At 50.2% G+C, this 22,379-nt stretch overlaps 2 protein-coding genes across 8 annotated transcripts; one reads left to right on the forward strand and one right to left on the reverse strand.

The window, feature by feature from the left end:
- Positions 1-791: 791 nt before the first annotated feature.
- Positions 792-1,209, reverse strand: LOC117090047 (40S ribosomal protein S20-like). Its single transcript, XM_033221930.1, has one exon. It carries the CDS (start codon positions 1,207-1,209, stop codon positions 850-852), a length of 360 nt encoding a protein of 119 aa, XP_033077821.1. The 3' UTR covers positions 792-849.
- Positions 1,210-3,680: 2,471 nt separating this feature from the next.
- ITGB7 (integrin subunit beta 7) lies at positions 3,681-22,209 on the forward strand. Of its 7 annotated transcripts, none has more exons than XM_033221934.1 (16): positions 3,681-3,786; positions 12,237-12,359; positions 12,995-13,198; positions 15,604-15,805; positions 15,891-16,061; positions 16,734-16,975; positions 17,369-17,527; positions 17,846-17,941; positions 18,103-18,192; positions 19,181-19,327; positions 19,646-19,839; positions 20,183-20,406; positions 20,628-20,847; positions 21,000-21,208; positions 21,513-21,673; positions 21,893-22,209. In XM_033221934.1, the coding sequence occupies exons 3-16, from the start codon at positions 12,998-13,000 to the stop codon at positions 21,971-21,973; spliced, it is 2,397 nt and encodes a 798-aa protein (XP_033077825.1). In that variant the 5' UTR covers positions 3,681-3,786; positions 12,237-12,359; positions 12,995-12,997; the 3' UTR covers positions 21,974-22,209. The 7 variants fall into 7 exon arrangements, with proteins under 7 accessions (XP_033077825.1, XP_033077826.1, XP_033077823.1 ...); XM_033221935.1 differs by having other exon boundaries at positions 12,237-12,313; XM_033221936.1 differs by having other exon boundaries at positions 3,707-3,786; positions 12,237-12,284.
- The last annotated feature ends 170 nt before the right edge of the window (positions 22,210-22,379 follow it).

Raw genomic sequence — 22,379 nt, forward strand, 5'->3', positions numbered from 1 at the left:
CCCTGAGTAACCAGGTTTCCCACAACCACCAGGTGTGGGTTCAGAATCTCACTCTGTCGCCCATGCTGGAGTGCAGTGGCGTGATCTCAGCTCACTGCAACCTCCACTTGCCAGGTTCAAGCAATTCTCTTGCCTCAGCCTCCTGAGTAGCTGGAATTACAGGGGTGACCACCATGCCCAGCTAATTTGTTTAATTTTTAGTAGAGACAGAGTTTCACCACGTTGGCCAGGCTGGTCTCAAACTCCTGACCTCAGGTGATCCGCCTGCCTTGGCTTCCCAAAGTACTGGGATTACAGGTGTGAGCCCCTGCATCTGGCCTGGTGTGGGTTCTTATGTTGGATCCTGTGGATCTCTGGGAGGGCATGAATGGACTTCACAGGTCTGTAAGCCTGTCCCCACCCCCAATTATGCATATGTGCATATCTGCTCTTCTTTGGGGAAGGAGTCCATTGAAGTTTCATTTATCTTTTTATTTATTTACTTTTTTTTCTTGAGACGGAATTTCACACTTGTTGCCCAGTCTGGAGTGCAGTGGCGTGATCTTGGCTCACTGCAACCTCTGCCTCCCAGGTTCAAGCGATTTTCCTGCCTCAGCCTCCCGCGTAGCTGGGATTACAGGAGTGCACCGCCATGCCCAGATAATTTTTGTATTTTTAGTAGAGACAGGGTTTCACCATGTTGGCTAGGCTGGTCTCGAACTCCTGACCTCAAGTGATCCGCCAACCTCAGCCTCCCAAAGTGTTGGGATTACAGGCGTGGGCCACCGTGCCTGGCCTGAAGTTTCATTTAGTTCTTTTTTTTTTTTTTTTTTTTTAACAACTGGTAATCAATTTATTAAAATAGTTGACTTAAGCATCTGCAATGGTGACTTCCACCTCAACTCCTGGCTCAATACTGATGGAAGTAATCTGCTTAACAATCTCAGAAGGACTGTGCAAGTCAATGAGTCGCTTGTGGATTCTCATCGGGAAATGATCCCATGTCTTAGAACCTTCACCACAAGGAGTTTTTCTTGTAGTGATTCTCAAAGTCTTGGTAGGCATTCGAACCGGTCCTTTCACTTTCAGGTTCTTTTCCTTCGCGCCTCTGATCAAGTCAGCACACACCTTTTCCAGGGATTTAACGTTGCGGCTCGTTAGGGTGATTCGAATTCGGTGAATTGACACCTCCGGCTCCACGGGTGTTTTCCCGGTATCCTTAAAAGCCATGGCTGCTGCGCGGCTTCCTGACCGACTTGTTCCTCAGCGAGAGCGAACAGCGGTGAGTCAGGAGCAGGAGTGTGCGAACCAAAGATCCGCAAGTCCTACAACCGCGTCTTCCTCGAAAAGAGCATTTAGTTGTTATGAGGGTTCCTGGTCCCAGAAGGGAAGAACCACAACCTGCATCTAAGCTACAGTGTTTCTGTTTTACACCAGCCCCTCACCCAGGGAGCCCTCTGGCCTTCTGTCCCCACCTACCCTGCTATCACCTTATAGCTTACTCCCCCCACCCTCTCTGTTCCCACTCCACCCCATGACCTCCACTCACCGCCCCCTGCACTGTTACCTTCTCTCCGAATATCTGTCCTTGCTCCCACACACCTTCCCTCTGCAGCACGCCTTTGCAGTGCCTTTGGCCTCTACTGTTGCACCCTGTACTCTTCCCTTCGCCCTCTGTGACTCCCATCAAGCCCTGCCTCTGTGTCCTACCTTCCCTGGGACAGTGCCTTGCCTACCTTGTTCCTGGCTCTCTTCACTGGTGACCTGTGGATATGACAAAAAAGTTGAGGATGTAGGAGTAGAGGAGAGAAGAGTGGAGGGCGGAAAGCAGAAGAAGAAACTGAAAGAAGCTCTAGAGGAAACCACAGGGCCTGTGGGGAAGGAGGGTCATTGCCCTGGTGAACCCTGATTGTGGGGGAAGGGTATGGGTTCTGGCTATCCCATAGCCTGAGGCCAGCCAAGCCCACCCAGAGAAAGAGCCCCTCCTCTCCAATTGTCCCCTCCTAGCAGCTACACCTCTGCAATCCATCTGACATTTGTTGAGCACCTACTGTAAGATGGGCACTTGGCTAGGTGCGGTGGCTCCAGCAGGGAAGCCTGGTAGAGCCAGTCCCTGCCCACAAGGAGTGCTCCTTCTGGTAGGGGAGATCGACCTGTGAACACAGACCTCATGTCTAGTTCCCTCTCAAAGCTCTTAGTGACCTGTATGGGCCAGGAGCAAATCCCATTAATATTTTCCTACTCTCCCTACAGGCTTCATCCTTGCTTTGGCTTCAGCTGTTGTTCCTGCACTCTGCTTCTCCCAGTTCACATCCTCCACCCCTTTCCCAGGCTCCACTACTGTCTTGGCTCCTGGCTCCCCAATCACATGCTCTGAGCCTGGCCCTGTGCCTCTCTCTTCCAAGTTTCCAGCTGTCTGGACCTTGAATTTCTCAAAGCCTCTTCACTTCTCACTTCTGTCACTTCTCATCCCTACTAATTCTCTTATCAAGCCCTTATTTAGTATGTGCCAGGTAGTCTTCTAGGCAATTGATATGAATTATCTCTTTTAATTCTCCCGACAATCCTGTGAGTCCTGCTTGACAGATGAGAAAACAGCTGCAGGTGGGGTTAAGTAATTTAGCTAAGTTCCTTACTACAAGTAAGTAGTAGAGCCAGGATTTGAACTGTAGTAACTTGGCTCCAGAGCCTATGTAGTCAAGCACACTAATACAATGTATCCTGGGTTTTCAAAATGAACAAGTCTCTAACTTCCCGACTCTCTACAGTACTTATTGCCTCTATTCCCTCCTATCATGTTCCTTCCTATATAAGTAAATAGAGAGATCATGAATTTTGGAGGCAGGCAGACCTGGATTTAAATCCCAGACCAGCCGGGTGTGCCTGTAATCCAGCTATGCAGGAGGCCAAAGTGGGAGGATTGCTTGAATCCAGGAGTTACAGACCAGCCTGGGCAACACAGCAAGACTCTGTCTCAAAAATAAAAACATAGACTGGACACGGTGGCCCACACCTGTAATCCCAGCACTTTGGGAGGCCGAGGTGGGCAGATCAATTGAGGTCAGGAGTTTGAGACCAGCCTGGTCAACACGGTGAAACCCCATTTCTACTAAGAATATAGAACGTTGCCAGACATGGTGGTGCACCCCTGTAATCCCAGCTACTCGGGAGGCTGAGGCAGGAGAACTGCTTGAACCTGGGAGGCGGGGTTTGGAGTGATCTGAGATTGTGCCATGGGACTCCAGCTTGGGAAACAGAGCAAGACCCTGTCTCAAAAATTAAATTAAATTAAAATTCAAAAAATAATAAAAATTTAAAATAAAAATCCTTTTTCTTCTCCTTCTCCTTCTCCTCCTCCTCCTCCTCCTCCTTCTCCTTCTCCTTCTCCTCCTCCTTCTCCTTCTCCTTCTTCTTTTTTTTTATCCTAGACTAGCTACTTACTAGCTGTGGGACCTTGGGCAAAATTCTTTATTTCCTGCTTCTAAGCCTCCATCTCTGCATCTGTAAAATTGGGACTTAGGGGAATATTAACCCCTATCTTATGAGGTTGTTGTGAGGGTTAATTATAATATGTTACGTTCAACGCATGACAGGAGTTCAGTAAATGAGCTTCTTTCTTCCAGATCTCTATCATCCACTCCCTTGGCTCAGCCCCACCCCAATCTGCTCCACCTTCTAGATCAGTCACCCCCACCAACCCCAAATCTTCCCCACCCCAGGGAGTGTCACTTCCTCCTCTGCAGTCTCCCAGACCAGTACACAAAGGCTGCTGCTGCCGCCAGAGGAAGGGCTGCTCTGCACGCACCTGTGAGTACCAGGGCACCAGCCCTTCTGCCTCCTCTCCTTACAAGTCCAGGCCCACCTGGTCCCAACCTCTTGGGAAGAGGGCTCTGACCTGGATATCAAGGGTCCTGTCCAGACTTGAGAAAGGCTCTGAACTCCTTTCTGCATTCCTAAGATCCCCTGACCTGCTTCCCTCCTCCAATTTCACAGCCCCCCACCCCCACCTCTCCCAAAGCCCAATCTCTCTTGCATCAGTTTCCCAAGAGTGGGTCTGGAGGCAGAGATTTATACGAGTGCTGTCATTTGAGTGCCTGCCATGTGCCAAGGATTATACTGAGGTAGGGTAGGTATACCCATTATACTGAGGGAAGGTTCTCCCAACATTACCCCCAGCTGCCATCCCTAATGCTCTGCCTTCAGCTCAAACTTCTTAATCGGCACCTTGGCCACAGACTTCACTCTCCTGGGACACTGAGGCCCAGCAGCTCAGTTCCGTTCCCTTGTTGTGACTCCCAGTGGGCAGCAGAGGGTTCTGCTTGACTTGGGGGGTATGAGTGGGTTAGGAAGAGGCTCTGTTTCTCAGCTGCTGAGGGGGCCACACGGTGTGTATTGGAGTCAGAATGGAGTCCAGAAAAATGGAAATAACCACTTGGTCCCAGGGAGAGAAGGGAAGACTGCAGAGTACCCCTAAGGAAAGAGAAATGGGATTAGGCAGAGCCCATCAGGGCTAGCGGAGACAGAACACAACTTTTGATGGAGATGGTACCTGGGTTGGAGGGAGGAAAGGAGTAAGCACAGCAGAGGCCTGGCCCTGCCCTGTCCTGCCCTGCCCCTAGTTCACTGGGTGACCCTGGCCTTGTGGGGAAAAGAAAGAGAGATCAGACTGTTACTGTGTCTGTATGGAAAGAAGTAGACATAAGAGACTCCATTTTGTTCTGTATTTGAGATGCTGTTAATCTGTGACCCTACCCCCAACCTTGTCCTTGCAAGAGACATGTGCTGTGGTGACTCAAGGTTTAACGGATTTTGGGCTGTGCAGGGTGTGCTTTGTTAAACAAGTGCCTGAAGGCAGTATGCTTGTGAAAAGTCATCACCATTCTCTTAATCTCAAGTACCCAGGGACACGTACACTGCCAAAGGTCGCAGGGACCTCTACCTAGGAAAGCTAGGTATTGTCCAAGGTTTCTCCCCATGTGATAGTCTGAAATATGGCCTCATGGGAAGGGAAAGACCTGATCGTCCCCCAGCCTGACACCTGTGAAGGGTCTGTACTGAGGAGGACTAGTATAAGAGGAAAGAAGGCCTCTTGACAGTTGAGATAGAGAAAAGCATCTGTCTCCTGCCAGTCCCTGGGCAAGGGAACATCTCGGTGTGAAACCCGATTATATATTCTATTTACTAAGATGGGAGAAAACCGCCTTAGGGCGAAAGGTGGGACTTGCTAGAGCAATGCTGCTCTTTATGCACTAAAAAGGTTTATGGAGATGTTTGCATACGCATATCAAGGCACAGCACTTTTCTTTAAACTTATGTCACAGAGATCTTTATTTATATGTCTTTCTGCTGACCTTCTCCCTACCATGATCCTATTATCCTGCGACTTCCCTTTTTCTAAGATGGTAAAGATAATGATCAAGGCCGGGCGCGGTGGCTCAAGCCTGTAATCCCAGCACTTTGGGAGGCCGAGACGGTGGATCGCGAGGTCACGAGATAGAGACCAACCTAACTAACACGGCAAAACCCCGTCTCTACTAAAAAATACAAAAAACTAGCCGGGCGAGTTGGCGGGCGCCTGTAGTCCCAGCTACTTGGGAGGCTGAGGCAGGAGAATGGCGTAAACCCGGGAGGCGGAGCTTGCAGTGAGCTGAGATCCAGCCACTGCACTCCAGCCAAAAAAAAAAAAAAAAAAAAAGATAATGATCAATAAATACTGAGGGAACTCAGAGACCAGTGCCGGCGCGGGTCCTCTGTATGCTGAGCGCCAGTCCCCTGGGCCCACTTTTTCTTTCTCTATACTTTGTCTCTGTGTCTCATTTCTTTTCTCAAGTCTCTCGTTCCACCTAATGAGAAATGCCCACAGTTGTGGAGGGGCAGGCCACCCCTTCATGGCCTCATGGAATTTAGGTTTCCATTTGTAAAAAGAGTGGGATGGAGTAGAAGATTCAGCCATTCTATAGTTAGGAACAGAGGGGAAAAGGAAGTAAAACAGCCCTATGAAGAAGTGGAGCAGAGAAAAGCAGCAGAGAGATGCAATGGAAGTTTTGAAATGAAAGGAGCCAGAGAGAGACAGAGAAGCAGAGAAACAGGTGGCAGAACATGTATTCCCAAGGAGGGGAGAAGAGAGGATAATTGGGAAGAAAGGTAGAAAAGGGCTGTCCAGGGAGTCCCAGGGCCCCCTTTAAGGGGAGATGAGTGGGCTTGAGATCTCTGAAAAACCTATGTGGCAGCTGGGGCTCCACTTGTGAGAAATGAGTCAAAACCGGGCTTTGGGTTGCAGCATCTCCAGCCTCCCTGACCACAGGCACGCAGAGCAAGCAGGGCTGAGGTTACACTGAGACTGAACCGGGGCTGGCCTCTCCCTGAGGGGTGGAGCCTCCGTTATATATGGCACCTGAGGTCACAGGTGGTGGGGAGCAGCACCAGGATGTTCAAGGACTCAGCACCCCACCCCTTTCCCACACTCTGTGCAGAGTATCTGGAACTGACTCTGGCCCAGGCTGAAGAAGATGCAAATGGTTTATGACGAGGAGTTAGTTGGCCTTTCTCATACACTGCTGATGGGAATGTGGACCAGTACAAGAACCAATGAGTTTATGTTGACAATACCCACCAACATATATATACTTTTCTTAGCATGAGAATGTAGATGAAATACACACCAATATTGAGAATGATATCTACCTATTTATCACATCCTCTGCTAGGGATTTATCCTACAGGTTCAGTTGCACAGGTGTGAAATGGTAAATACATGACATTTGGCTGAGGGAGGTGGCTCACTCCTTTAATCATGGCAATTTGGGAGGCCGAGGCGGGTGGGTCACTTGAGCTCAGGAGTTCTAGACCAGCCTGGGCAACATGGGGAAACCCCATCTTTGCAAAATAATACAAAAATAATTAGCCAGACATGGTAGCATGCGCCTGTAGTACCAGTTACTCGGGAGACTGAGGTGGAAGGATCAGCTGAGCCGGCGAGGTCAAGGCGGCAGTGAGCCATGATTGCGCCATTACACTACAGCCCGGGTAACAGAGCAAGACCCTATCTCTCGAATGAATACATACATACATACATACATTACTTTTCATTTCAGCGTTATTTGTCATAGCGAACTAGAAATAATTTAAGGCCAGGCACAGTGGCTCATGCCTGTAATCCTAGCACTTTGGGAAGCCGAGGCAGGAGGATCACTTGAGCCTAGGAGTTTCAGACCGGCTTGGGCAACATAGCAACACCCTGTCTCTACAAAAAAATAAAAAAATAGCTGTGCGTGACGATGTACACCTGTGCCAGCTACGACGGAGGCTGAGGTGGGGAGAACTGCTTGAGCCCAGGAGGTGGAGGCTGCAGTAAGCCATCACGGCACCACTGCACTCCAGCCTGGGCAACAGAGTGAGACCTTGTCTCAAAAGAAAAAAAGAAGAAACAACTTAAATGCACATCCTTAGGGTACTGATTAACCGTGATATGAGGTATCCATGCAATGGAAAGCTTTATGGCTGTAAAATTGAACAAGGACGTTCTTAATTTTCTCTAGAAAGATCTTCAAGAAAAGTAGTTACAGGGAAAAAAAGTGAAAAATTGTGTTTTCTACCATTTAAAGAATTGTGCCATTTGAGTCTACCATTTAAAAAGCATATGCATGTTAATTTGTATATGCATAAAATAATCACTAGAAAGATTATAAGAAACAAAGATAGGCTGACTCACGCCTGTAATCCCAGAGCTTTGGGAGGTTGAGGTGGGCAGATCACTTGAGGTCAGGAGTTCGAGACCAACCTGGCCAACATGGCAAATTCTCTCTGCTAAAAACACAAAAATCAGCTGGGCGCGGTGGCTCACACCTGTAATCCCAGCTACTCAGGAAACTGAGGCACAAGACTCGCTTGAACCCAGAAGGTGGAGGCTGTAGATCATGCCACTGTACTCCAGCCTGGGCCACAGAGTGAGACTCTGCCTCAAAAAAAAAAAGTAAAGAAAAAAGAAAAAAATAGTAATAAATGATATTCATTTAGGGTAGGTGTGGAAACTGGGTAGGGCATATGGGGTAGGATTAACTTTTTGATTTTTAAAATGGTAAGATACACAAACATTTATCATTTTTACCACTTTTAAGTGTACAATTCAGTGGCATTAAGTACATTCACTAATTCCAGAACTTATTCATCACCCCAAAAATGAAACTGCCCATTAAGCAGTCATTCCCCATTTCCCCTTCCCCCAAGCTCTGGTAACCACTAATCTACCTTCTGTCTCTGTGGATTTTTCTAGTTTGGATATGTTCCATATGTGGAATCATACAATATGTGATCTTTCACGAATTGTTTTGTTCACTGAGCATGTTTTCAAGGTTCATCCACGTTGTAGCATGTATGTATCAGTACTTCATTGCTTTTATTATTATTATTATTGAGACCGAGTTTTGCTCTTGTTACCCAGGCTGGAGTGCAATGGTGCAATTTCGGCTCACTGCAACCTCTGCCTCCACGTTTCAAGCAATTCTCCTGCCTCAGTCTCCCAAGTAGCTAGGGTTACAGGAGCCCGCCACCATGCCTGGCTAATTTTTGTATTTTTAGTAGAGATGAGGTTTCACCATATTGGTCAGGCTGGTCTTGAACTCCTGACCTCAGGTGATCCACCTGCCTCGGCCTCCCAAAGTGCTGGGATTACAGGCGTGAGCCACTGTGCCCACCCCACTTCATTGCTTTTTATGGCCAAATAACTTTCTGCTGTATGGATATACCACCTTTTCTTTATCCATTCATCAGCTAATGGACATTTGGGTTCTTTCCACCTTTTAGCTATTGTGAGTAGTGCTGCTGTGAACATTTCTGCACCAATTTTTGTTTGAACACCTGTTTTCAATTCTTCTGGGTATATACCTAAGAGTGAAATTGCCAGGTTATAGGGTAATCCTATGCTCAATTTATTGAGGAACCAAACTGTTTTCCACAGAGATTGTACTATTTTACATTCTTTACATGGTAATATATAAGGATCCCAATTTCTCCATGTTCTCATCAACACTTGCTGTTTTTCATTTTTTGATGATAGTCATTCTAGTAGAAATGAACTGGTATCTCATTGTGGCCTGCCTTCCTTCCTTCCTTCCTTCCTTCCTTCCTTTCTTTTTTTTTTTTTTTTTTTTTTTGAGACGGAGTCTTGCTCTGCCACCCAGGCTGGAGTGCAGTGGCCGGATCTCAGCTCACTGCAAGCTCCGCCTCCCGGGTTCACGCCATTCTCCTGTCTCAGCCTCCCGAGTAGCTGGGACTACAGGCGCCCGCCTCGTCGCCCGGCTAGTTTTTTTTTTGTATTTTTTTTTAGTAGATACGGGGTTTCACCATATTAGCCAGGATGGTCTCGATCTCCTGACCTCGTGATCCGCCCGTCTCGGCCTCCCAAAGTGCTGGGATTACAGGCTTGAGCCACCGCGTCCAGCCCCTTCCTTCCTTTCATTTTGAGACAGGGTCTCACTCTGTCGCCTAGACTGGAGTGCAGTGGCCCGATCTTGGCTCACTGCAGCCTCTGCTTCCCAGGTTCAAGCGCTTCTTGTGCCTCAGCTTCCCGAGTAGCTGGGGCTACAGATATGCACCACCACGCCCGGTTAAGTTTTGTATTTTTAGTAAAGGTGGGGGTTTCACCATGTTGCCCAGGCTGGTCTTGAACTCCTGATCTCAAGTGATCCACCCACCTCAGTCTCCCAAAGTGCTAGGATTACAGGTGTGAGCCACCACACCCAGATCATTGTGGGTTTCATTTGCATTTTCCTAACGATTAATAGTGTTGAGCATCTTTTCATATGCTGGGTGGCTGTTTGTCTATCTTCTTTGAAGAAATGTCTTTTTAAGTCTTTTGCTCATTTTAAAAGTTGGGTTGTCTTTTCGTCATTGAATGTAAGAGTTCGTTATATATTAAGGATACTCATCTGATATATAATCTGCAAATATTTTCTCCCATTCTGTGTGTTGTCTTCAATCTCTTTTTTTTTTTTTTTTTTGAGACGGAGTTTTGCTCTGTCACCCAGGCTGGAGTGCAGTGGCCGGATCTCAGCTCACTGCAAGCTCTGCCTCCCGGGTTCACGCCATTCTCCTGCCTTAGCCTCCCGAGTAGCTGGGACTACAGGCGCCCGCCACGTTGCCTGGCTAGTTTTTTGTATTTTTAGTAGAGACAGGGTTTCACCATGTTAGCCAGGATGGTCTCGATCTCCTGACCTCGTGATCCGCCCGTCTTGGCCTCCCAAAGTGCTGGGATTACAGGCTTGAGCCACCGCGCCCGGCCATCTTCACTCTCTTGACATTGTCTTTGATGCACAAAAGTTTAAACTTTTGATGAAGTCCAATATATCTATTTTTCCTTTTGTTGTTTGTGCTTTTGGTATTACAGGTAAGAATCCATTACCAAGTACAAGATTATGAAGATTTACCCATACATTTTCTTCTATGAGTTTATAGTTTTAGCAGTTATATTTAGGCCTTTGATCCCTTTTCAGTTAACCTTCGTATGTGGTGTGAGGCAGGAGGGTCCAACTTCATTCTTTTGCATGTTGAAAGCACATTTTTTTTTTTTTTTTTTTTTTAGAAAAAGTGGTAGTGTGTGCCATCACACCCGGCTAATTTTTGTATTTTTAGTAGAGATGGGTTTCACGTTAGCCAGGCTGGTCTTGAACTCCTGACCTTGTGATCTGCCCATCTTGGCCTCCCAAAGTGTTGGGATTACAGGCAAGAGCCACGAGCCACCGTGCCTGGCCTTATTTTTTTTTTTTTTTAGATGGAGTTTCGTCTGGGCATGGTGATTCATGCCTGTAATCCCAGCACTTTGGGAGCCTAAGGCGGGTGGATCACTTGAGGTCAGGAGTTTGAGACCAGCCCTGCCAATGTGGTGAAAACCTCTCTCTACTAAAAATACAAAAACTAACCAGGTGTGGTGGTGCATGCCTGTAGTCCCAGACACTTGGGAGCCTGAGGCTGGAGAATTGCTTGAACCTCGGAGGCAGAGGTTGCAGCGAGCTGAGATGGCACCACTGCACTCCAGCCTGAGTGAGACTCCATCTCAAAAAAACAAAACAAGACAGAGTTTCACTCTGTTGCCCAGGCTGCAGTGCAGTGGCGCAATTGCAGTTCACTGCAGCCTCTGCCTCCTGGGATCATGTGATTCTCCTGCCTCAGCCTCCTGAGTAGCTGGGATTACAGGTGCCCACCACCACACCCAGCTAGTTTTTGTATTTTTAGTAGAGACAGGGTTTCACCATGTTGCCCAGGCTGGTCTTGAACTCCTGACCTCAAGTGATCCACCTGCCTCAGCCTCCCAAAGTGCTGGGATTACAGGCATGAGCCACTGTGCCCGGCCCCAGCCCCATTTTTTGAAGACAGTTTTTCTCATTGAATGGTTTGGCACCCTTACTGGAAATCAATTGGCTACAGAAGCATAGTTTATTTCTGGACTCTTTCAATTCTACTCCATTGATGTATAATATATGTGTATCCTTATGTCATCCTTATGCCAGTACCACACTGTCTTCCCTTTTTTTTTTTTTTTTAAGAGACAGGGTTTCACTCTGTTGACCAGGGCAGAGTACAGTGACACGATCATAGCTCACTACAGCCTGAAACTACTGGGTTCAAGCTGTTTTCCCACCATGGGATTATAGGCATGAGCCACTGTGACCAGCCAACGCTGTCTTGATCACTGTAGCTTTGCAGTATGTTTTTTACAAGATTATTTTGGCTATTTAGGGTTCCATGCAATTCCATATAAATTTTAGGATCAGTTTTTCCATTTCTGCAAAAAAAAGGGCCAATGGGATTTAACTTTTTGACTTATGAAGCATGGTAAACGAATTACCTGCTCATTTAAAAACATTAACATGTTTTTTAAAATCAGGAATCTGCTTGGCTTTCCAAAAGGTCACTCGAAGAATCACCCTGCCTCCAGGCTCTTTCTCCAATCTAGATTGTCTTTGTGCAAAGTACAGAAAATAGAATTTCTTTTCTTTTTTTTTTTTTTTTGCCAACACTGGCCTTCTTTCTCCCCTTATCCCAGACCTGCAGAGAGTTCTTGTGGTCTAATCTTCATTCCTCTTGCCACCATGTCACCCAAGTAGAACTATTCTTCCTTGACTCTTTCACACACTCCCTCATCTGTTTCAGCTTTCTTTCCTCTAATTCCCACTCACTGACCCTCTTCTCTTATTTAGAATCCAAGATTGTAAAAGCTGCAAAGTATGTCAGATTATTTATTCAATGCCTCCACTTTGCAGATGTGGAAACTAAAGCCCAGAGAGAAAGTCTGACTTGCCACACAGCCAGTGAGTGACTGCAGCAGTACCAGAATCCGGTCTGTTTCCTGTTTGGTTCTACTACCATTACAGCTTGGGATCTCGGTAAATAGAACTGGGTGCAGACTTTAGTGCTTCCAGGCCAGTCCCCAGATCTTTTAGTAGGCCATTTTGCCCACCCTGGTCACATGAAGTCTGCACACAGGAAGGACAGATCTTCTCTGAGGTCCCTATTTTTTTTTTTTTTTTTTTTTTTTTTTGAGACAGATTCTTGCTCTGTCACCCAGCTGGTGTGCAGTGGTGTGATCTTGACTCAATGCAACCTCTGCCTCCTGGGTTCAAGCAATTCTCTTGCCTTAGCCTCCTGAGTAACTCAGATTACAGGTGCACGCCACCATGCCCGACTAATTTTTGTGTTTTTCATAGAGATGGGATTTTGCCATGTTGACCAGGTTGGTCTCGAACTCCTGAGCTCTAGTGATCCACCCACCTCAGCCTCCTAAAGTGCTGAGATGACAGGCATGAGCCACCATGTCTGGAGGCCTCTACCTTTGCCTGATACCTGCTCCTTCCCATCATTTTGAAGAAACTGCTGAATCCACAGGGGAAGTGAAACTATGAGGGGAGATAAAGTGTTGGGGTAGAGTTTTGAGAGTGATAACCACAAGCTAAGTTTAGAGGACTGAGAGCTGAGGGTCCTCCCTGAGGACCCACATGTCCCCCTTTATATCCTATTACAGGGCATGGTGGCTTTGCCAGTGGTCCTTGTTTTGCTGCTGGCCCTGAGCAGAGGTGAGAGTGAGTTGGACGCCAAGATCCCATCCACAGGGGAGGCCACAGAATGGGGGAAACCTCACCTGTCCCTGCTGGGGTCCTGCCAGCCAGCCCCCTCCTGCCAGAAGTGCATCGTCTCACACCCCAGCTGTGCATGGTGCAAGCAACTGGTAAAGATGGGCCTATGGCCTTTGAACCATGTGTACGTGTATGTGCAGCCTAGATACATGTGTGTGATTGTGTGGGCACATGTATGATTTTCTAGAAACACTCCAGAGTCTCATGTGTGACCGAGTGTGTGCACATAGGACTCCTGTGTGTGGATATATGTATGTGCAGACACATGCATGCAAGTTTCCTGTGCACTTAGGATTATGTCTGTATCCATTTGCTTGTGTATAAATGGAGAGAATTTGTGACCATGAATTGGGAGAAAGTATGTGCTTGTGGGAATTCATGCTTGTGTATAGGTAGAGGGAGCTGTTGTGTATGTAAACATGTGAGAAAGGTACTAGCCAGTGAGGGCTGCCATAACAAAATACCATAGACTGGGTGGTTTAAGCAACAGGAATTCATTTCTCCTAATGTTGGAGGCTGGGAAGTCCGAGATCAAAGTGCTAACTGATTTGGTTCCCCAGTTAGGGCTCTCTTCCTGGCTTGCAGACTGGCTACCTTCTCGCTATGTCCTCTCATCATGGGGAGGGGGCTGGAGGATGGGGGGTGGGAACTGTCTCTGTTCTTGTAAGCACACTAATTCCATCATGAGGGTTCCACCCTTAGGCCCTCATCTAAGCCCAGGTACCTCCCAAAGGCTCCATCTCCAAATGCCATCACATGGAGGGTTAGGGCTTCAATATAGAATGGGTTGGGGGTGGGGTGGGGTAGGGGTGCAGAGTTCAGTCCATAGCAGAAAGTGTGTAGTTAGATTTCTAAGTCTGTGTTTTGGGTGGAGGCATTCTGTTCCTAGGTGTGTAGTAGCCTATGACTGGACAGGTAGAAAGGGGAGGGGTGGAAGTATATGGGCTTGAGGGGGACTGGAAAGGCTTGAGCTACCTAAGTGGCCAAGAAGGATGCTAGGGAGCAGGCGTCTCCCTGGTTCTTCAAACAAAGCTGTTGTTTGCTTATGTTTGAAAGAGACAGAGCTCATGGAGCAGCAGAGCAGGAGGGGCGCCCAAGCTGGGATGGGGGCAGATCTGCCTCTCTCAGGGGAAGATGGAGGGTTAGATCAGTGTGGGAGCCCAGATAAGAGATGAGGGCAAATTCACATGGAAGCAGAGCTACAGATGCTTAGAGGACCCAGGAGAAAGGCACACAGTGACTCTGAGAGGACAAGAAGGGTAGATACTGAGTCTGCACAAGGCAGAGAGGCAGAGGTGCCAGGCTGGAGCTGGGAAGCTGGAGCTCTTGAGGTGGTCAGGTCTGTGTCTGGCTTCTCCAGTCCCCAGACCAGGAGCTGACACCCAGGGCAAGCTGAGAAGCCACTCTAACCATTTCCTTCCCCTGTGGCTTCCCAACCAGTCTTAGGGGTACCAGACATGTTACGGGGGTAGGATGCCTCCTCTTCTGTTCTTATCCTTTCCCTTCCCAGGAGCTGTGGGTCTTAGTCTGACCACCTTTCCATTTTGGTGTGAGCTTGCTGGGAAGGCTGGCCTAGGAGGCAAGGCCCCCGTTTTTTTGTGGTAGTGAAGTCTCTAAGATCTCAACAGGAAGTCTGTGGCTCTATTGGGGAGGAGAGGGGTAGGTGACTGGGGCAAGGGGGAGTTGAGATAAGGGGAGGGGTGGGGGACTGCTATAGGAAGTGGGGCTGTGATAAGGAAGAAAGGACCGGAGTTCCACAGGTTCATGCCTGTAATCCCAGCACTTTGGGAGGCTGGGGCAGGAGGATTTCTTGAGCCCAGGAGTTCGAAACCAGCCTGGGCAAAAAAGCAAGACCCTGTCTTTACAGTTGGTAAAAAAAAAAAAAAAAAAAAAGGAAGGAAGGAAAGAAAGAAAGAAAGAAGGAAAGAAAGAAGGAAGGAAGGAAGGAAGAAAGAAAGAAAGAAAGAAAGAAGAAAGAAAGAAGAAAGAAGAAAGAAGAAAGAAAGAAAGAAAGAAAGAAAGAAAAAGGCGTGGTGGTTCACGCCTGTAATCCCAGCACTTTGGTTGGCCGAGGCGGGCGGATCACTTGAGGTCAAGAGTTTGAGACCAGCCTGGCCAACATGGGGAAACCTCATCTCTACTAAAAATACAAAAAAGCTGGGCGTGGTGGCACAGGCCTGTAGTCCCAGCTACCGGAAGGCTGAGGTATGAGAATCACTTGAACCGGGGAGGTGGAGATTGTAGTGAGCAGAGATAGCACCGCTGCGCTCCAGCCCTGGGTGACAGAGTGAGACTCTGTTTCAAAAACAAAACAAAACAACAAAAAAGACCAGAATTCAAGGGCAGCTGTGGCGAGGAGGAGGAGAGGGAATCAGGGACTCAGGGAATGGACCGGAGGTGGGGGCATTAGAGGGGCCGAGTTTGCAGGGTGTTTTTGGTAGCGGGGCCTAGGGCCTGTGCAGGACCGGGTCCCGACGCGCCTTTTCTTGCTGAGCAGAACTTCACCGCGTCGGGGGAGGCGGAGGCACGGCGCTGCGCCCGACGAGAGGAACTGCTGGCTCGAGGCTGCCCGCTGGAGGAGTTGGAGGAGCCCCGCGGCCAGCAGGAGGTGCTGCAGGACCAGCCGCTCAGCCAGGGCGCCCGCGGAGAGGGTGCCACTCAGCTGGCGCCGCAGCGGGTCCGGGTCACGCTACGGCCTGGTGAGTTAGGGGCGGCGGGGCCAGGCCAGAGGTCTAGGCTGGCGTTCCAATGCGCTCTGCTGACCCGCCCATCACCCACCCCCAGGAGAGCCCCAGCAGCTCCAGGTCCGCTTCCTTCGTGCTGAGGGATACCCGGTGGACCTGTACTACCTTATGGACCTGAGCTACTCCATGAAGGACGACCTGGAACGCGTGCGCCAGCTTGGGCATGCTCTGCTGGTCCGGCTGCAGGAAGTCACCCATTCTGTGCGCATTGGTGAGCCGAGGGCTGCCTCTCGCCCTGTTAGCCCTTGCCTATTCAACCACTGCCTTAGCCTCTGCCAACATCCTGGACTCACAAGGGCCCCAATTTGCCCTCCCAGTTGTTGACAGGCCTAGCCAGGCCACAGGTTCATTCCTCCATCTTTCCCTAAAGACACCCATCTTCTAGGTCAGAGCTGGAGAGGACTCCAGAGACAGTCCGTTTTACAGGTCGAGCTGAGACCCAGCGTCTGGAGACTCTATGGGCCTGGACAACTGCCCTGAGCCTACCAGCCTGGAACCTGCCCTGATGCAAGTCTCCTTGGGAAAGGCCTAGATGCCACTGTCCCTGGCACCACATTCTGTGCCAACTTTCCTCTATTCAAATTTCCTTCCTTTGCCTCATGCTGCTACCATATCCTATACCCGAGCCTTCTTCCACCTTCTGGAAGTTTCCATTTGCCCCGGGAGTTGTGTCCTCCTTAATGTCCTCTACCTGTCACTTCCCTGAGCCAGTGGTCTCACTGCTTTGCTTGTCAGTTACTGGCTCCCTGCCCCCAGGTGCACCCTCTCCCATCACCTCTTCTATGACCGTCCTCCCCACCCCACTTCCCATAGAGCGCTCTCATAGGTCCTCTGTTGCTGCCCTGCGACTTCTGGCACAGCCTTCATTCCTCTCCTCTCCCAGGTTTTGGTTCCTTTGTGGACAAAACGGTGCTGCCCTTTGTGAGCACAGTGCCCTCCAAGCTGCGCCACCCCTGCCCCACACGGCTGGAGCGCTGCCAGTCACCCTTCAGCTTTCACCATGTGCTGTCCCTGACGGGGGATGCGCAAGCCTTTGAGCGGGAGGTGGGGCGCCAGAGCGTGTCCGGCAATCTGGACTCACCTGAAGGTGGCTTCGATGCCATTCTGCAGGCTGCACTCTGCCAGGTGAGGAGATGGGGCGGGGATCTGAGCCTGGAGGTCTGTTTGGGAATGGGACTGCCCCTTATGGTTGTATAGTGCACAATTCTAGGGGGTGCCATTCATACCATAGTAGGTGTAGTTTGTATACTTAACAATTACCTGGTGGGTTGGAGTAAAATATCTTGAGGAGAATATCTTGAGGAGAAGGCATGTTTTTCTAATTCACAAGTAAGCCTCCACTAGCAGCAGCCTTATTTGGGGGACTGGGGAGAGCAGGAGGAAGCAAGGTACTGGAGGCAAGGGGATGGACAAACTGACTCAGAGTGAGGCTTGCCACATTCTTGGCTCACAGAGCTGGCTGGGGTGGCTCAAGGGCCATGCCCAGGTGCATAGCCTACCACCCCCTCTGTACCTCAGGAGCAGATTGGCTGGAGAAATGTGTCCCGGCTGCTGGTGTTCACTTCAGATGACACATTCCATATGGCTGGGGACGGGAAGTTGGGTGGCATTTTCATGCCCAGTGATGGGCACTGCCACTTGGACAGCAATGGCCTCTACAGTCGCAGCACCGAGTTTGTGAGTCCCTATAGTCACCCTGCCTCTCCTCATTTGAGCCATACCTCTTTCCTTCCAGGACTCCCACTCCCAGCCTTACAGTCCTCACCAGTAACCACCCTGTAGACACCTGCCATCTTCCCCAGCAGTTCCTCCTTTCAGCTGCGGAGACAGGACACCTTTGTCACCCCATTCCCTACCTCCTTCCTATTCCATAGCAAGCCTCCAGGGCTCCTCCAGCTGGTGGAACCTTGGTTCCTGGACTCCCCAGGCTGAGGGCACCTTGCATGTTGTGGGGGAGACCTGTGGGGCTCACCTTGTCCCTGCTCCCTGCCCCAGGACTACCCCTCTGTGGGTCAGGTAGCCCAGGCCCTCTCTGCAGCAAACATCCAGCCCATCTTTGCTGTCACCAGTGCTGCACTGCCTGTCTACCAGGTGAGAGCTGTCTACATGTCAGATCCCCAGCCCCACCCCAGCCTTTCTCAATTCCCCCAAAGATCCATTCTCTGTCCCCCATATGCCCTCCTTCCAGACCCCCAGGAGCCCGTTTTCCTAGAGCTGTGACCTACCATTTCTCTTAACTCCCCGTAACTCAGGAGCTGAGTAAGCTGATTCCTAAGTCTGCAGTTGGGGAGCTGAGTGAGGACTCCAGCAACGTGGTACAGCTCATCATGGATGCTTATAACGTGAGGGGCCAGAGGAGGGGGAGATGGTGAGGGCGGGCACTAGGGAAAGGTGGAAAGGGGCCCTTGGGTGGGGTGGCAGAACTCAGAGGAAATGGTCACTTTTTGGTCTAACATTCCACAGCTCCTACCTATAGTCTGCATGTGGCTGTCATTAATTGTTCAATCTTACATTCATAAATCTTAAACATCTGATATGCAGAGAGCATGGAGCTCAGATCCCTGCCCCACCTCCTCACCTTGCAGAGTGCAGCCTGCCAGGAAAGTTTCAGTCACTGAGCTTTTATTTCACGCACCCACCATCCTAGGTGTACATACTGTTTCTACTTCATTTAACCCCGCCAAAAGCCTTGCTTCGTAACTGTTATCATCCCTCTTTTACAGATGAGGAAACCCACACAAGGCTAAGTGACTTGTCCAAGGTCACAAAGATAACAAGCAGAAGGGCTGGCATTTATCCCCAGTCTGTACATAAACAATGTGAGATCTGGAGCCTGCTTTCATTAAGTTTATAAACAATTCAGAGCTATTCTTCACAAGAACCATAGAATTTTACAGGTAGAAGGAACCATAAAAACTCTTAGTGGTTTAGGTCTTATCTCTGCAATTAGGCTGTAGGCTTCCTGATAACGGAGCATCTCCTAAACCTATGGCAAAAAAATCTGAGACGGTATCAAATTTCCCAAGACAAATTCTGTAATGAATTTGCCCTTTAGACCTGGCATGCACCCAGGTTGTGTCCTGATGTGGGGCTTCACAAACATGGTCTCTGCACTGAAATGCTGTATCAGAGGCCTCTGGATCCTGTATATTCTATGCAAGGTTCTCACGGGTCCTCCCTCCAGAAATGCCTCGACTGGGCAGGATGTAAGGAGCCCTAGGTGGCAGAGGGCAGGGTGCTGGCAGAATTGGGAACACCTGGAGAGGACATAAGGTGGGGTGGGGTCCTTTCCTGCCTTCACGTGGTTATCCACTTGCTCTCTTCCCATAGAGCCTGTCTTCCACTGTGACCCTTGAACACTCTTCACTCCCTCCTGGGGTCCACATTTCTTATGAATCCCAGTGTGAGGGTCCTGAGAAGAAGGAGGGTAAGGCTGAGGATCGAGGACAGTGCAACCATGTCCGAATCAACCAGACGGTGAGAGCCAGCAAGCACAGGCAGAAGGCGGGCGGGCAGGGGGAGGTGGGAGTGGGAAATTAAGCAGGTAGGGAAAGATGGGGGGCAGGAATGGGGAGACACGGGAGAGCCTGGGGTAATCCTCCATCCATCCGTCCTCAAGTAGTCTGAGTGGCTTCCTCAGGTAAAGTTTCTAGGAGTTGGGTGTTACCATGACCCCATCTCTTCATTTACTAAGGGGCGAGGTTCTGGATGATCTAAGGGGTGAGGTTCTGGGTGAGTTTGGGGGTGTGTGTGTGTGTATAACCATGGCCTGATTCCTGCCTACCCTGTTCTTAGGTGACTTTCTGGGTTTCTCTCCAAGCCACCCACTGCCTCCCAGAGCCCCATCTCCTGAGGCTCCGGGCCCTTGGCTTCTCAGAGGAGCTGATTGTGGAGTTGCACACGCTGTGTGACTGTAACTGCAGTGACACCCAGGCCCAGGCTCCCCACTGCAGTGATGGCCAGGGACACCTACAATGTGGGGTATGCAGGTGAGGGCCTCCTCTTCCCTTCACTCAGCTGGCTGCCAACAAACGACCAACCCTGGCCCGTATTCCTCCGCTGCTTTCCATTCCCCCCACAGGAGTATCCTTGACATCCCTAGACTCCCCACTCAATTTCATCCCTTGAAGCTTCCCAGATACGTTCAGGCCCTCCCCTTGACTGGGGCTCCCTCCACTCTCTCACCCCTCGTCGGTGTTCCACTATACTTACCATCCCTTCAGTTGTCTTTCTCCAACTCTTGAGAACTTGGGTTTAGAGGTTCCTGGGAGAGACAAGTCAGGGGTGATCAAACCCTCTGACCTACTTCTCTCCTTCGCCTTCCCCTTCCAGCTGTGCCCCTGGCCGCCTAGGCCGGCTCTGTGAGTGCTCTGAGGCTGAGTTGTCCTCCCTAGATCTGGAATCTGGGTGCCGGGCTCCCAATGGCACAGGGCCCCTATGCAGCGGAAAGGGTCAGTGCCAATGTGGACACTGCAGCTGCAATGGACAGAGCTCTGGGCATCTGTGCGAGTGTGACGATGCCAGCTGTGAGCGACATGAGGGCATCCTCTGTGGAGGTACCTTGGGGAGAAGGGCAGGGTCTGAGAGGCCTTCCCAAGGCACTTAGGCTCTGGGAGTCTCCTGGCATGGAAGGCAAATGTCAAAGATTCTGGTGTATGGGTTAGAGGGTGTGTTTGGCACACTTGAAAAAGACTGGATGCATGCGCTTGTGGTGCCACGTGGTGGCCAACTGTGTGTGTGGAGTATGGTTGTCACCCTCTGCATGGCTCTACCCCAGGCTTTGGTCGCTGCCAATGTGGAGTATGTCACTGTCATGCCAACCGCACGGGCAGAGCATGCGAATGCAGTGGGGACATGGACAGTTGCATCAGTCCCGAGGGAGGGCTCTGCAGTGGGCATGGACGCTGCAAATGCAACCGCTGCCAGTGCTCGGATGGCTACTACGGTGCTCTATGCGACCAATGCCCAGGCTGCAAGACACCATGCGAGAGATACCGGTGAGGCCTCAGGTCTTGCATCTTGGGAGCAGGGGCACAGTGGGGCTTGTTGAGCCACTCCCATCTGCCTACTCTCCTTCCTGCTTGTAGTTGGGTAAAGGGCATTGGGTGACAACTACCCAGCTGGTAACTTACTGGCATCTACTGCATAGGGACTGTGCAGAGTGTGAGGCCTTTGGGACTGGCCCCCTGGCCACCAACTGCAGTACAGCTTGTGCCCATACCAATGTGACCCTGGTCTTGGCCCCTATCTTGGATGATGGCTGGTGCAAAGAGAGGACCCTGGACAACCAGTTGTTCTTCTTCTTGGTGGAGGATGATGCCAGAGGCAGGGTCGTGCTCAGAGTGAGACCCCAAGAAAGTAAGTGGGCAGGGATGCCACAAATCCTGGAAGTCTGATGGGCAGGGTCTCAACTCTGGGGATGCAGAGTGAAGATAATGGGCAACAGGCTGAGGGCTGAGGCAGAACTGTGAATCCAGGACAAAGGCAGAGGCAACTGAGCAAGTGGACAAGGCTAAGGCCCTGGGCAGTGAGAATAACCTTGGACCTTGCTGGGTTCCCTTTGCTTTCAGTGACAGGGTTGGACAGGCTGGACACACTGAACAACTGTTGATCTGTCCCTATGCTCCAGCTCCCACAAGTGTGTCTGGTTTCTTGTTCACAGAGGGAGCAGACCACACCCAGGCCATTGTGCTGGGCTGCGTAGGGGGCATCGTGGTAGTGGGGCTGGGGCTGGTCCTGGCTTACCGGCTCTCGGTGGAAATCTATGACCGCCGGGAATACAGTCGCTTTGAGAAGGAGCGGCAACAACTCAACTGGAAGCAGGTGAGACTTCCTGGTTAGGCCCCCTTTTAGCTGTCTCCCCACCACAAGCCCATCCCTGATTCCTCCCACTGGGTTCCCCCAGTGCCTGGCACATGTAACCAATCCCTCTGCTAACTTCCATCAGCTCCTAGGATTCGGCTCAAGACTGGCCTCTTAGGTCTAGAAAGGGGACAAAGAATCCTGGGATTTTTGCTCATAATCTGCAACATCTTTCCTCAGGACAGTAATCCTCTCTACAAAAGTGCCATCACGACCACCATCAATCCTCGCTTTCAAGAGGCAGACAGTCCCACTCTCTGAAGGAGGGAGGGACACTCACCCAACGCTCCTCTCCTTGGAGGACAGTGGGAACTGGAGGGTGAGAGGAAGGGTGGGGTCTGTAAGACCTTGGTAGGGGACTAATTCACTGGCAAGGAGCGGCCACCACCCTACTTCATTTTCAGAGTGACACCCAAGAGGGCTGCTTCCCATGCCTGCAACCTTGCATCCACCTGGGATACCCCACCCAAGTATATAATAAAGAGTCGTACCTCAGACCACAGCTGTCACTTTTCTTTACCTCATCAAGGCCAAAGCAGGCTGTTTATAGCCTGGGCCTCGGGAAAGTTCTTGTCTATCTTCCTCTTGCCACCTGAGGGCAGGGAGAGGTGCCCAAGCGCGAATGTGTAGGAGACTCCCGAGGTGCGCCCTGGGACCCCGGAAGCCA

The sequence above is a fragment of the Trachypithecus francoisi genome, unplaced genomic scaffold (assembly GCF_009764315.1).
Source record: "Trachypithecus francoisi isolate TF-2019V2 unplaced genomic scaffold, Tfra_2.0 Lachesis_group11, whole genome shotgun sequence".
Classification (NCBI taxonomy): Eukaryota; Metazoa; Chordata; class Mammalia; order Primates; family Cercopithecidae; genus Trachypithecus; species Trachypithecus francoisi.

Bases quoted from the DNA above. Each gene is read 5' to 3' on its own strand.
- ITGB7 (XM_033221934.1), top strand. From the start codon at position 12,998: ATGGTGGCTTTGCCAGTGGTCCTTGTTTTGCTGCTGGCCCTGAGCAGA. The intron at 17,942-18,102 runs GTGAGAGCTGTC...CCCGTAACTCAG, and splicing joins CTGCACTGCCTGTCTACCAG to GAGCTGAGTAAGCTGATTCC. The intron at 21,209-21,512 runs GTAAGTGGGCAG...TCTTGTTCACAG, and splicing joins CAGAGTGAGACCCCAAGAAA to AGGGAGCAGACCACACCCAG.
- LOC117090047 (XM_033221930.1), bottom strand. From the start codon at position 1,209: ATGGCTTTTAAGGATACCGGGAAAACACCCGTGGAGCCGGAGGTGTCA.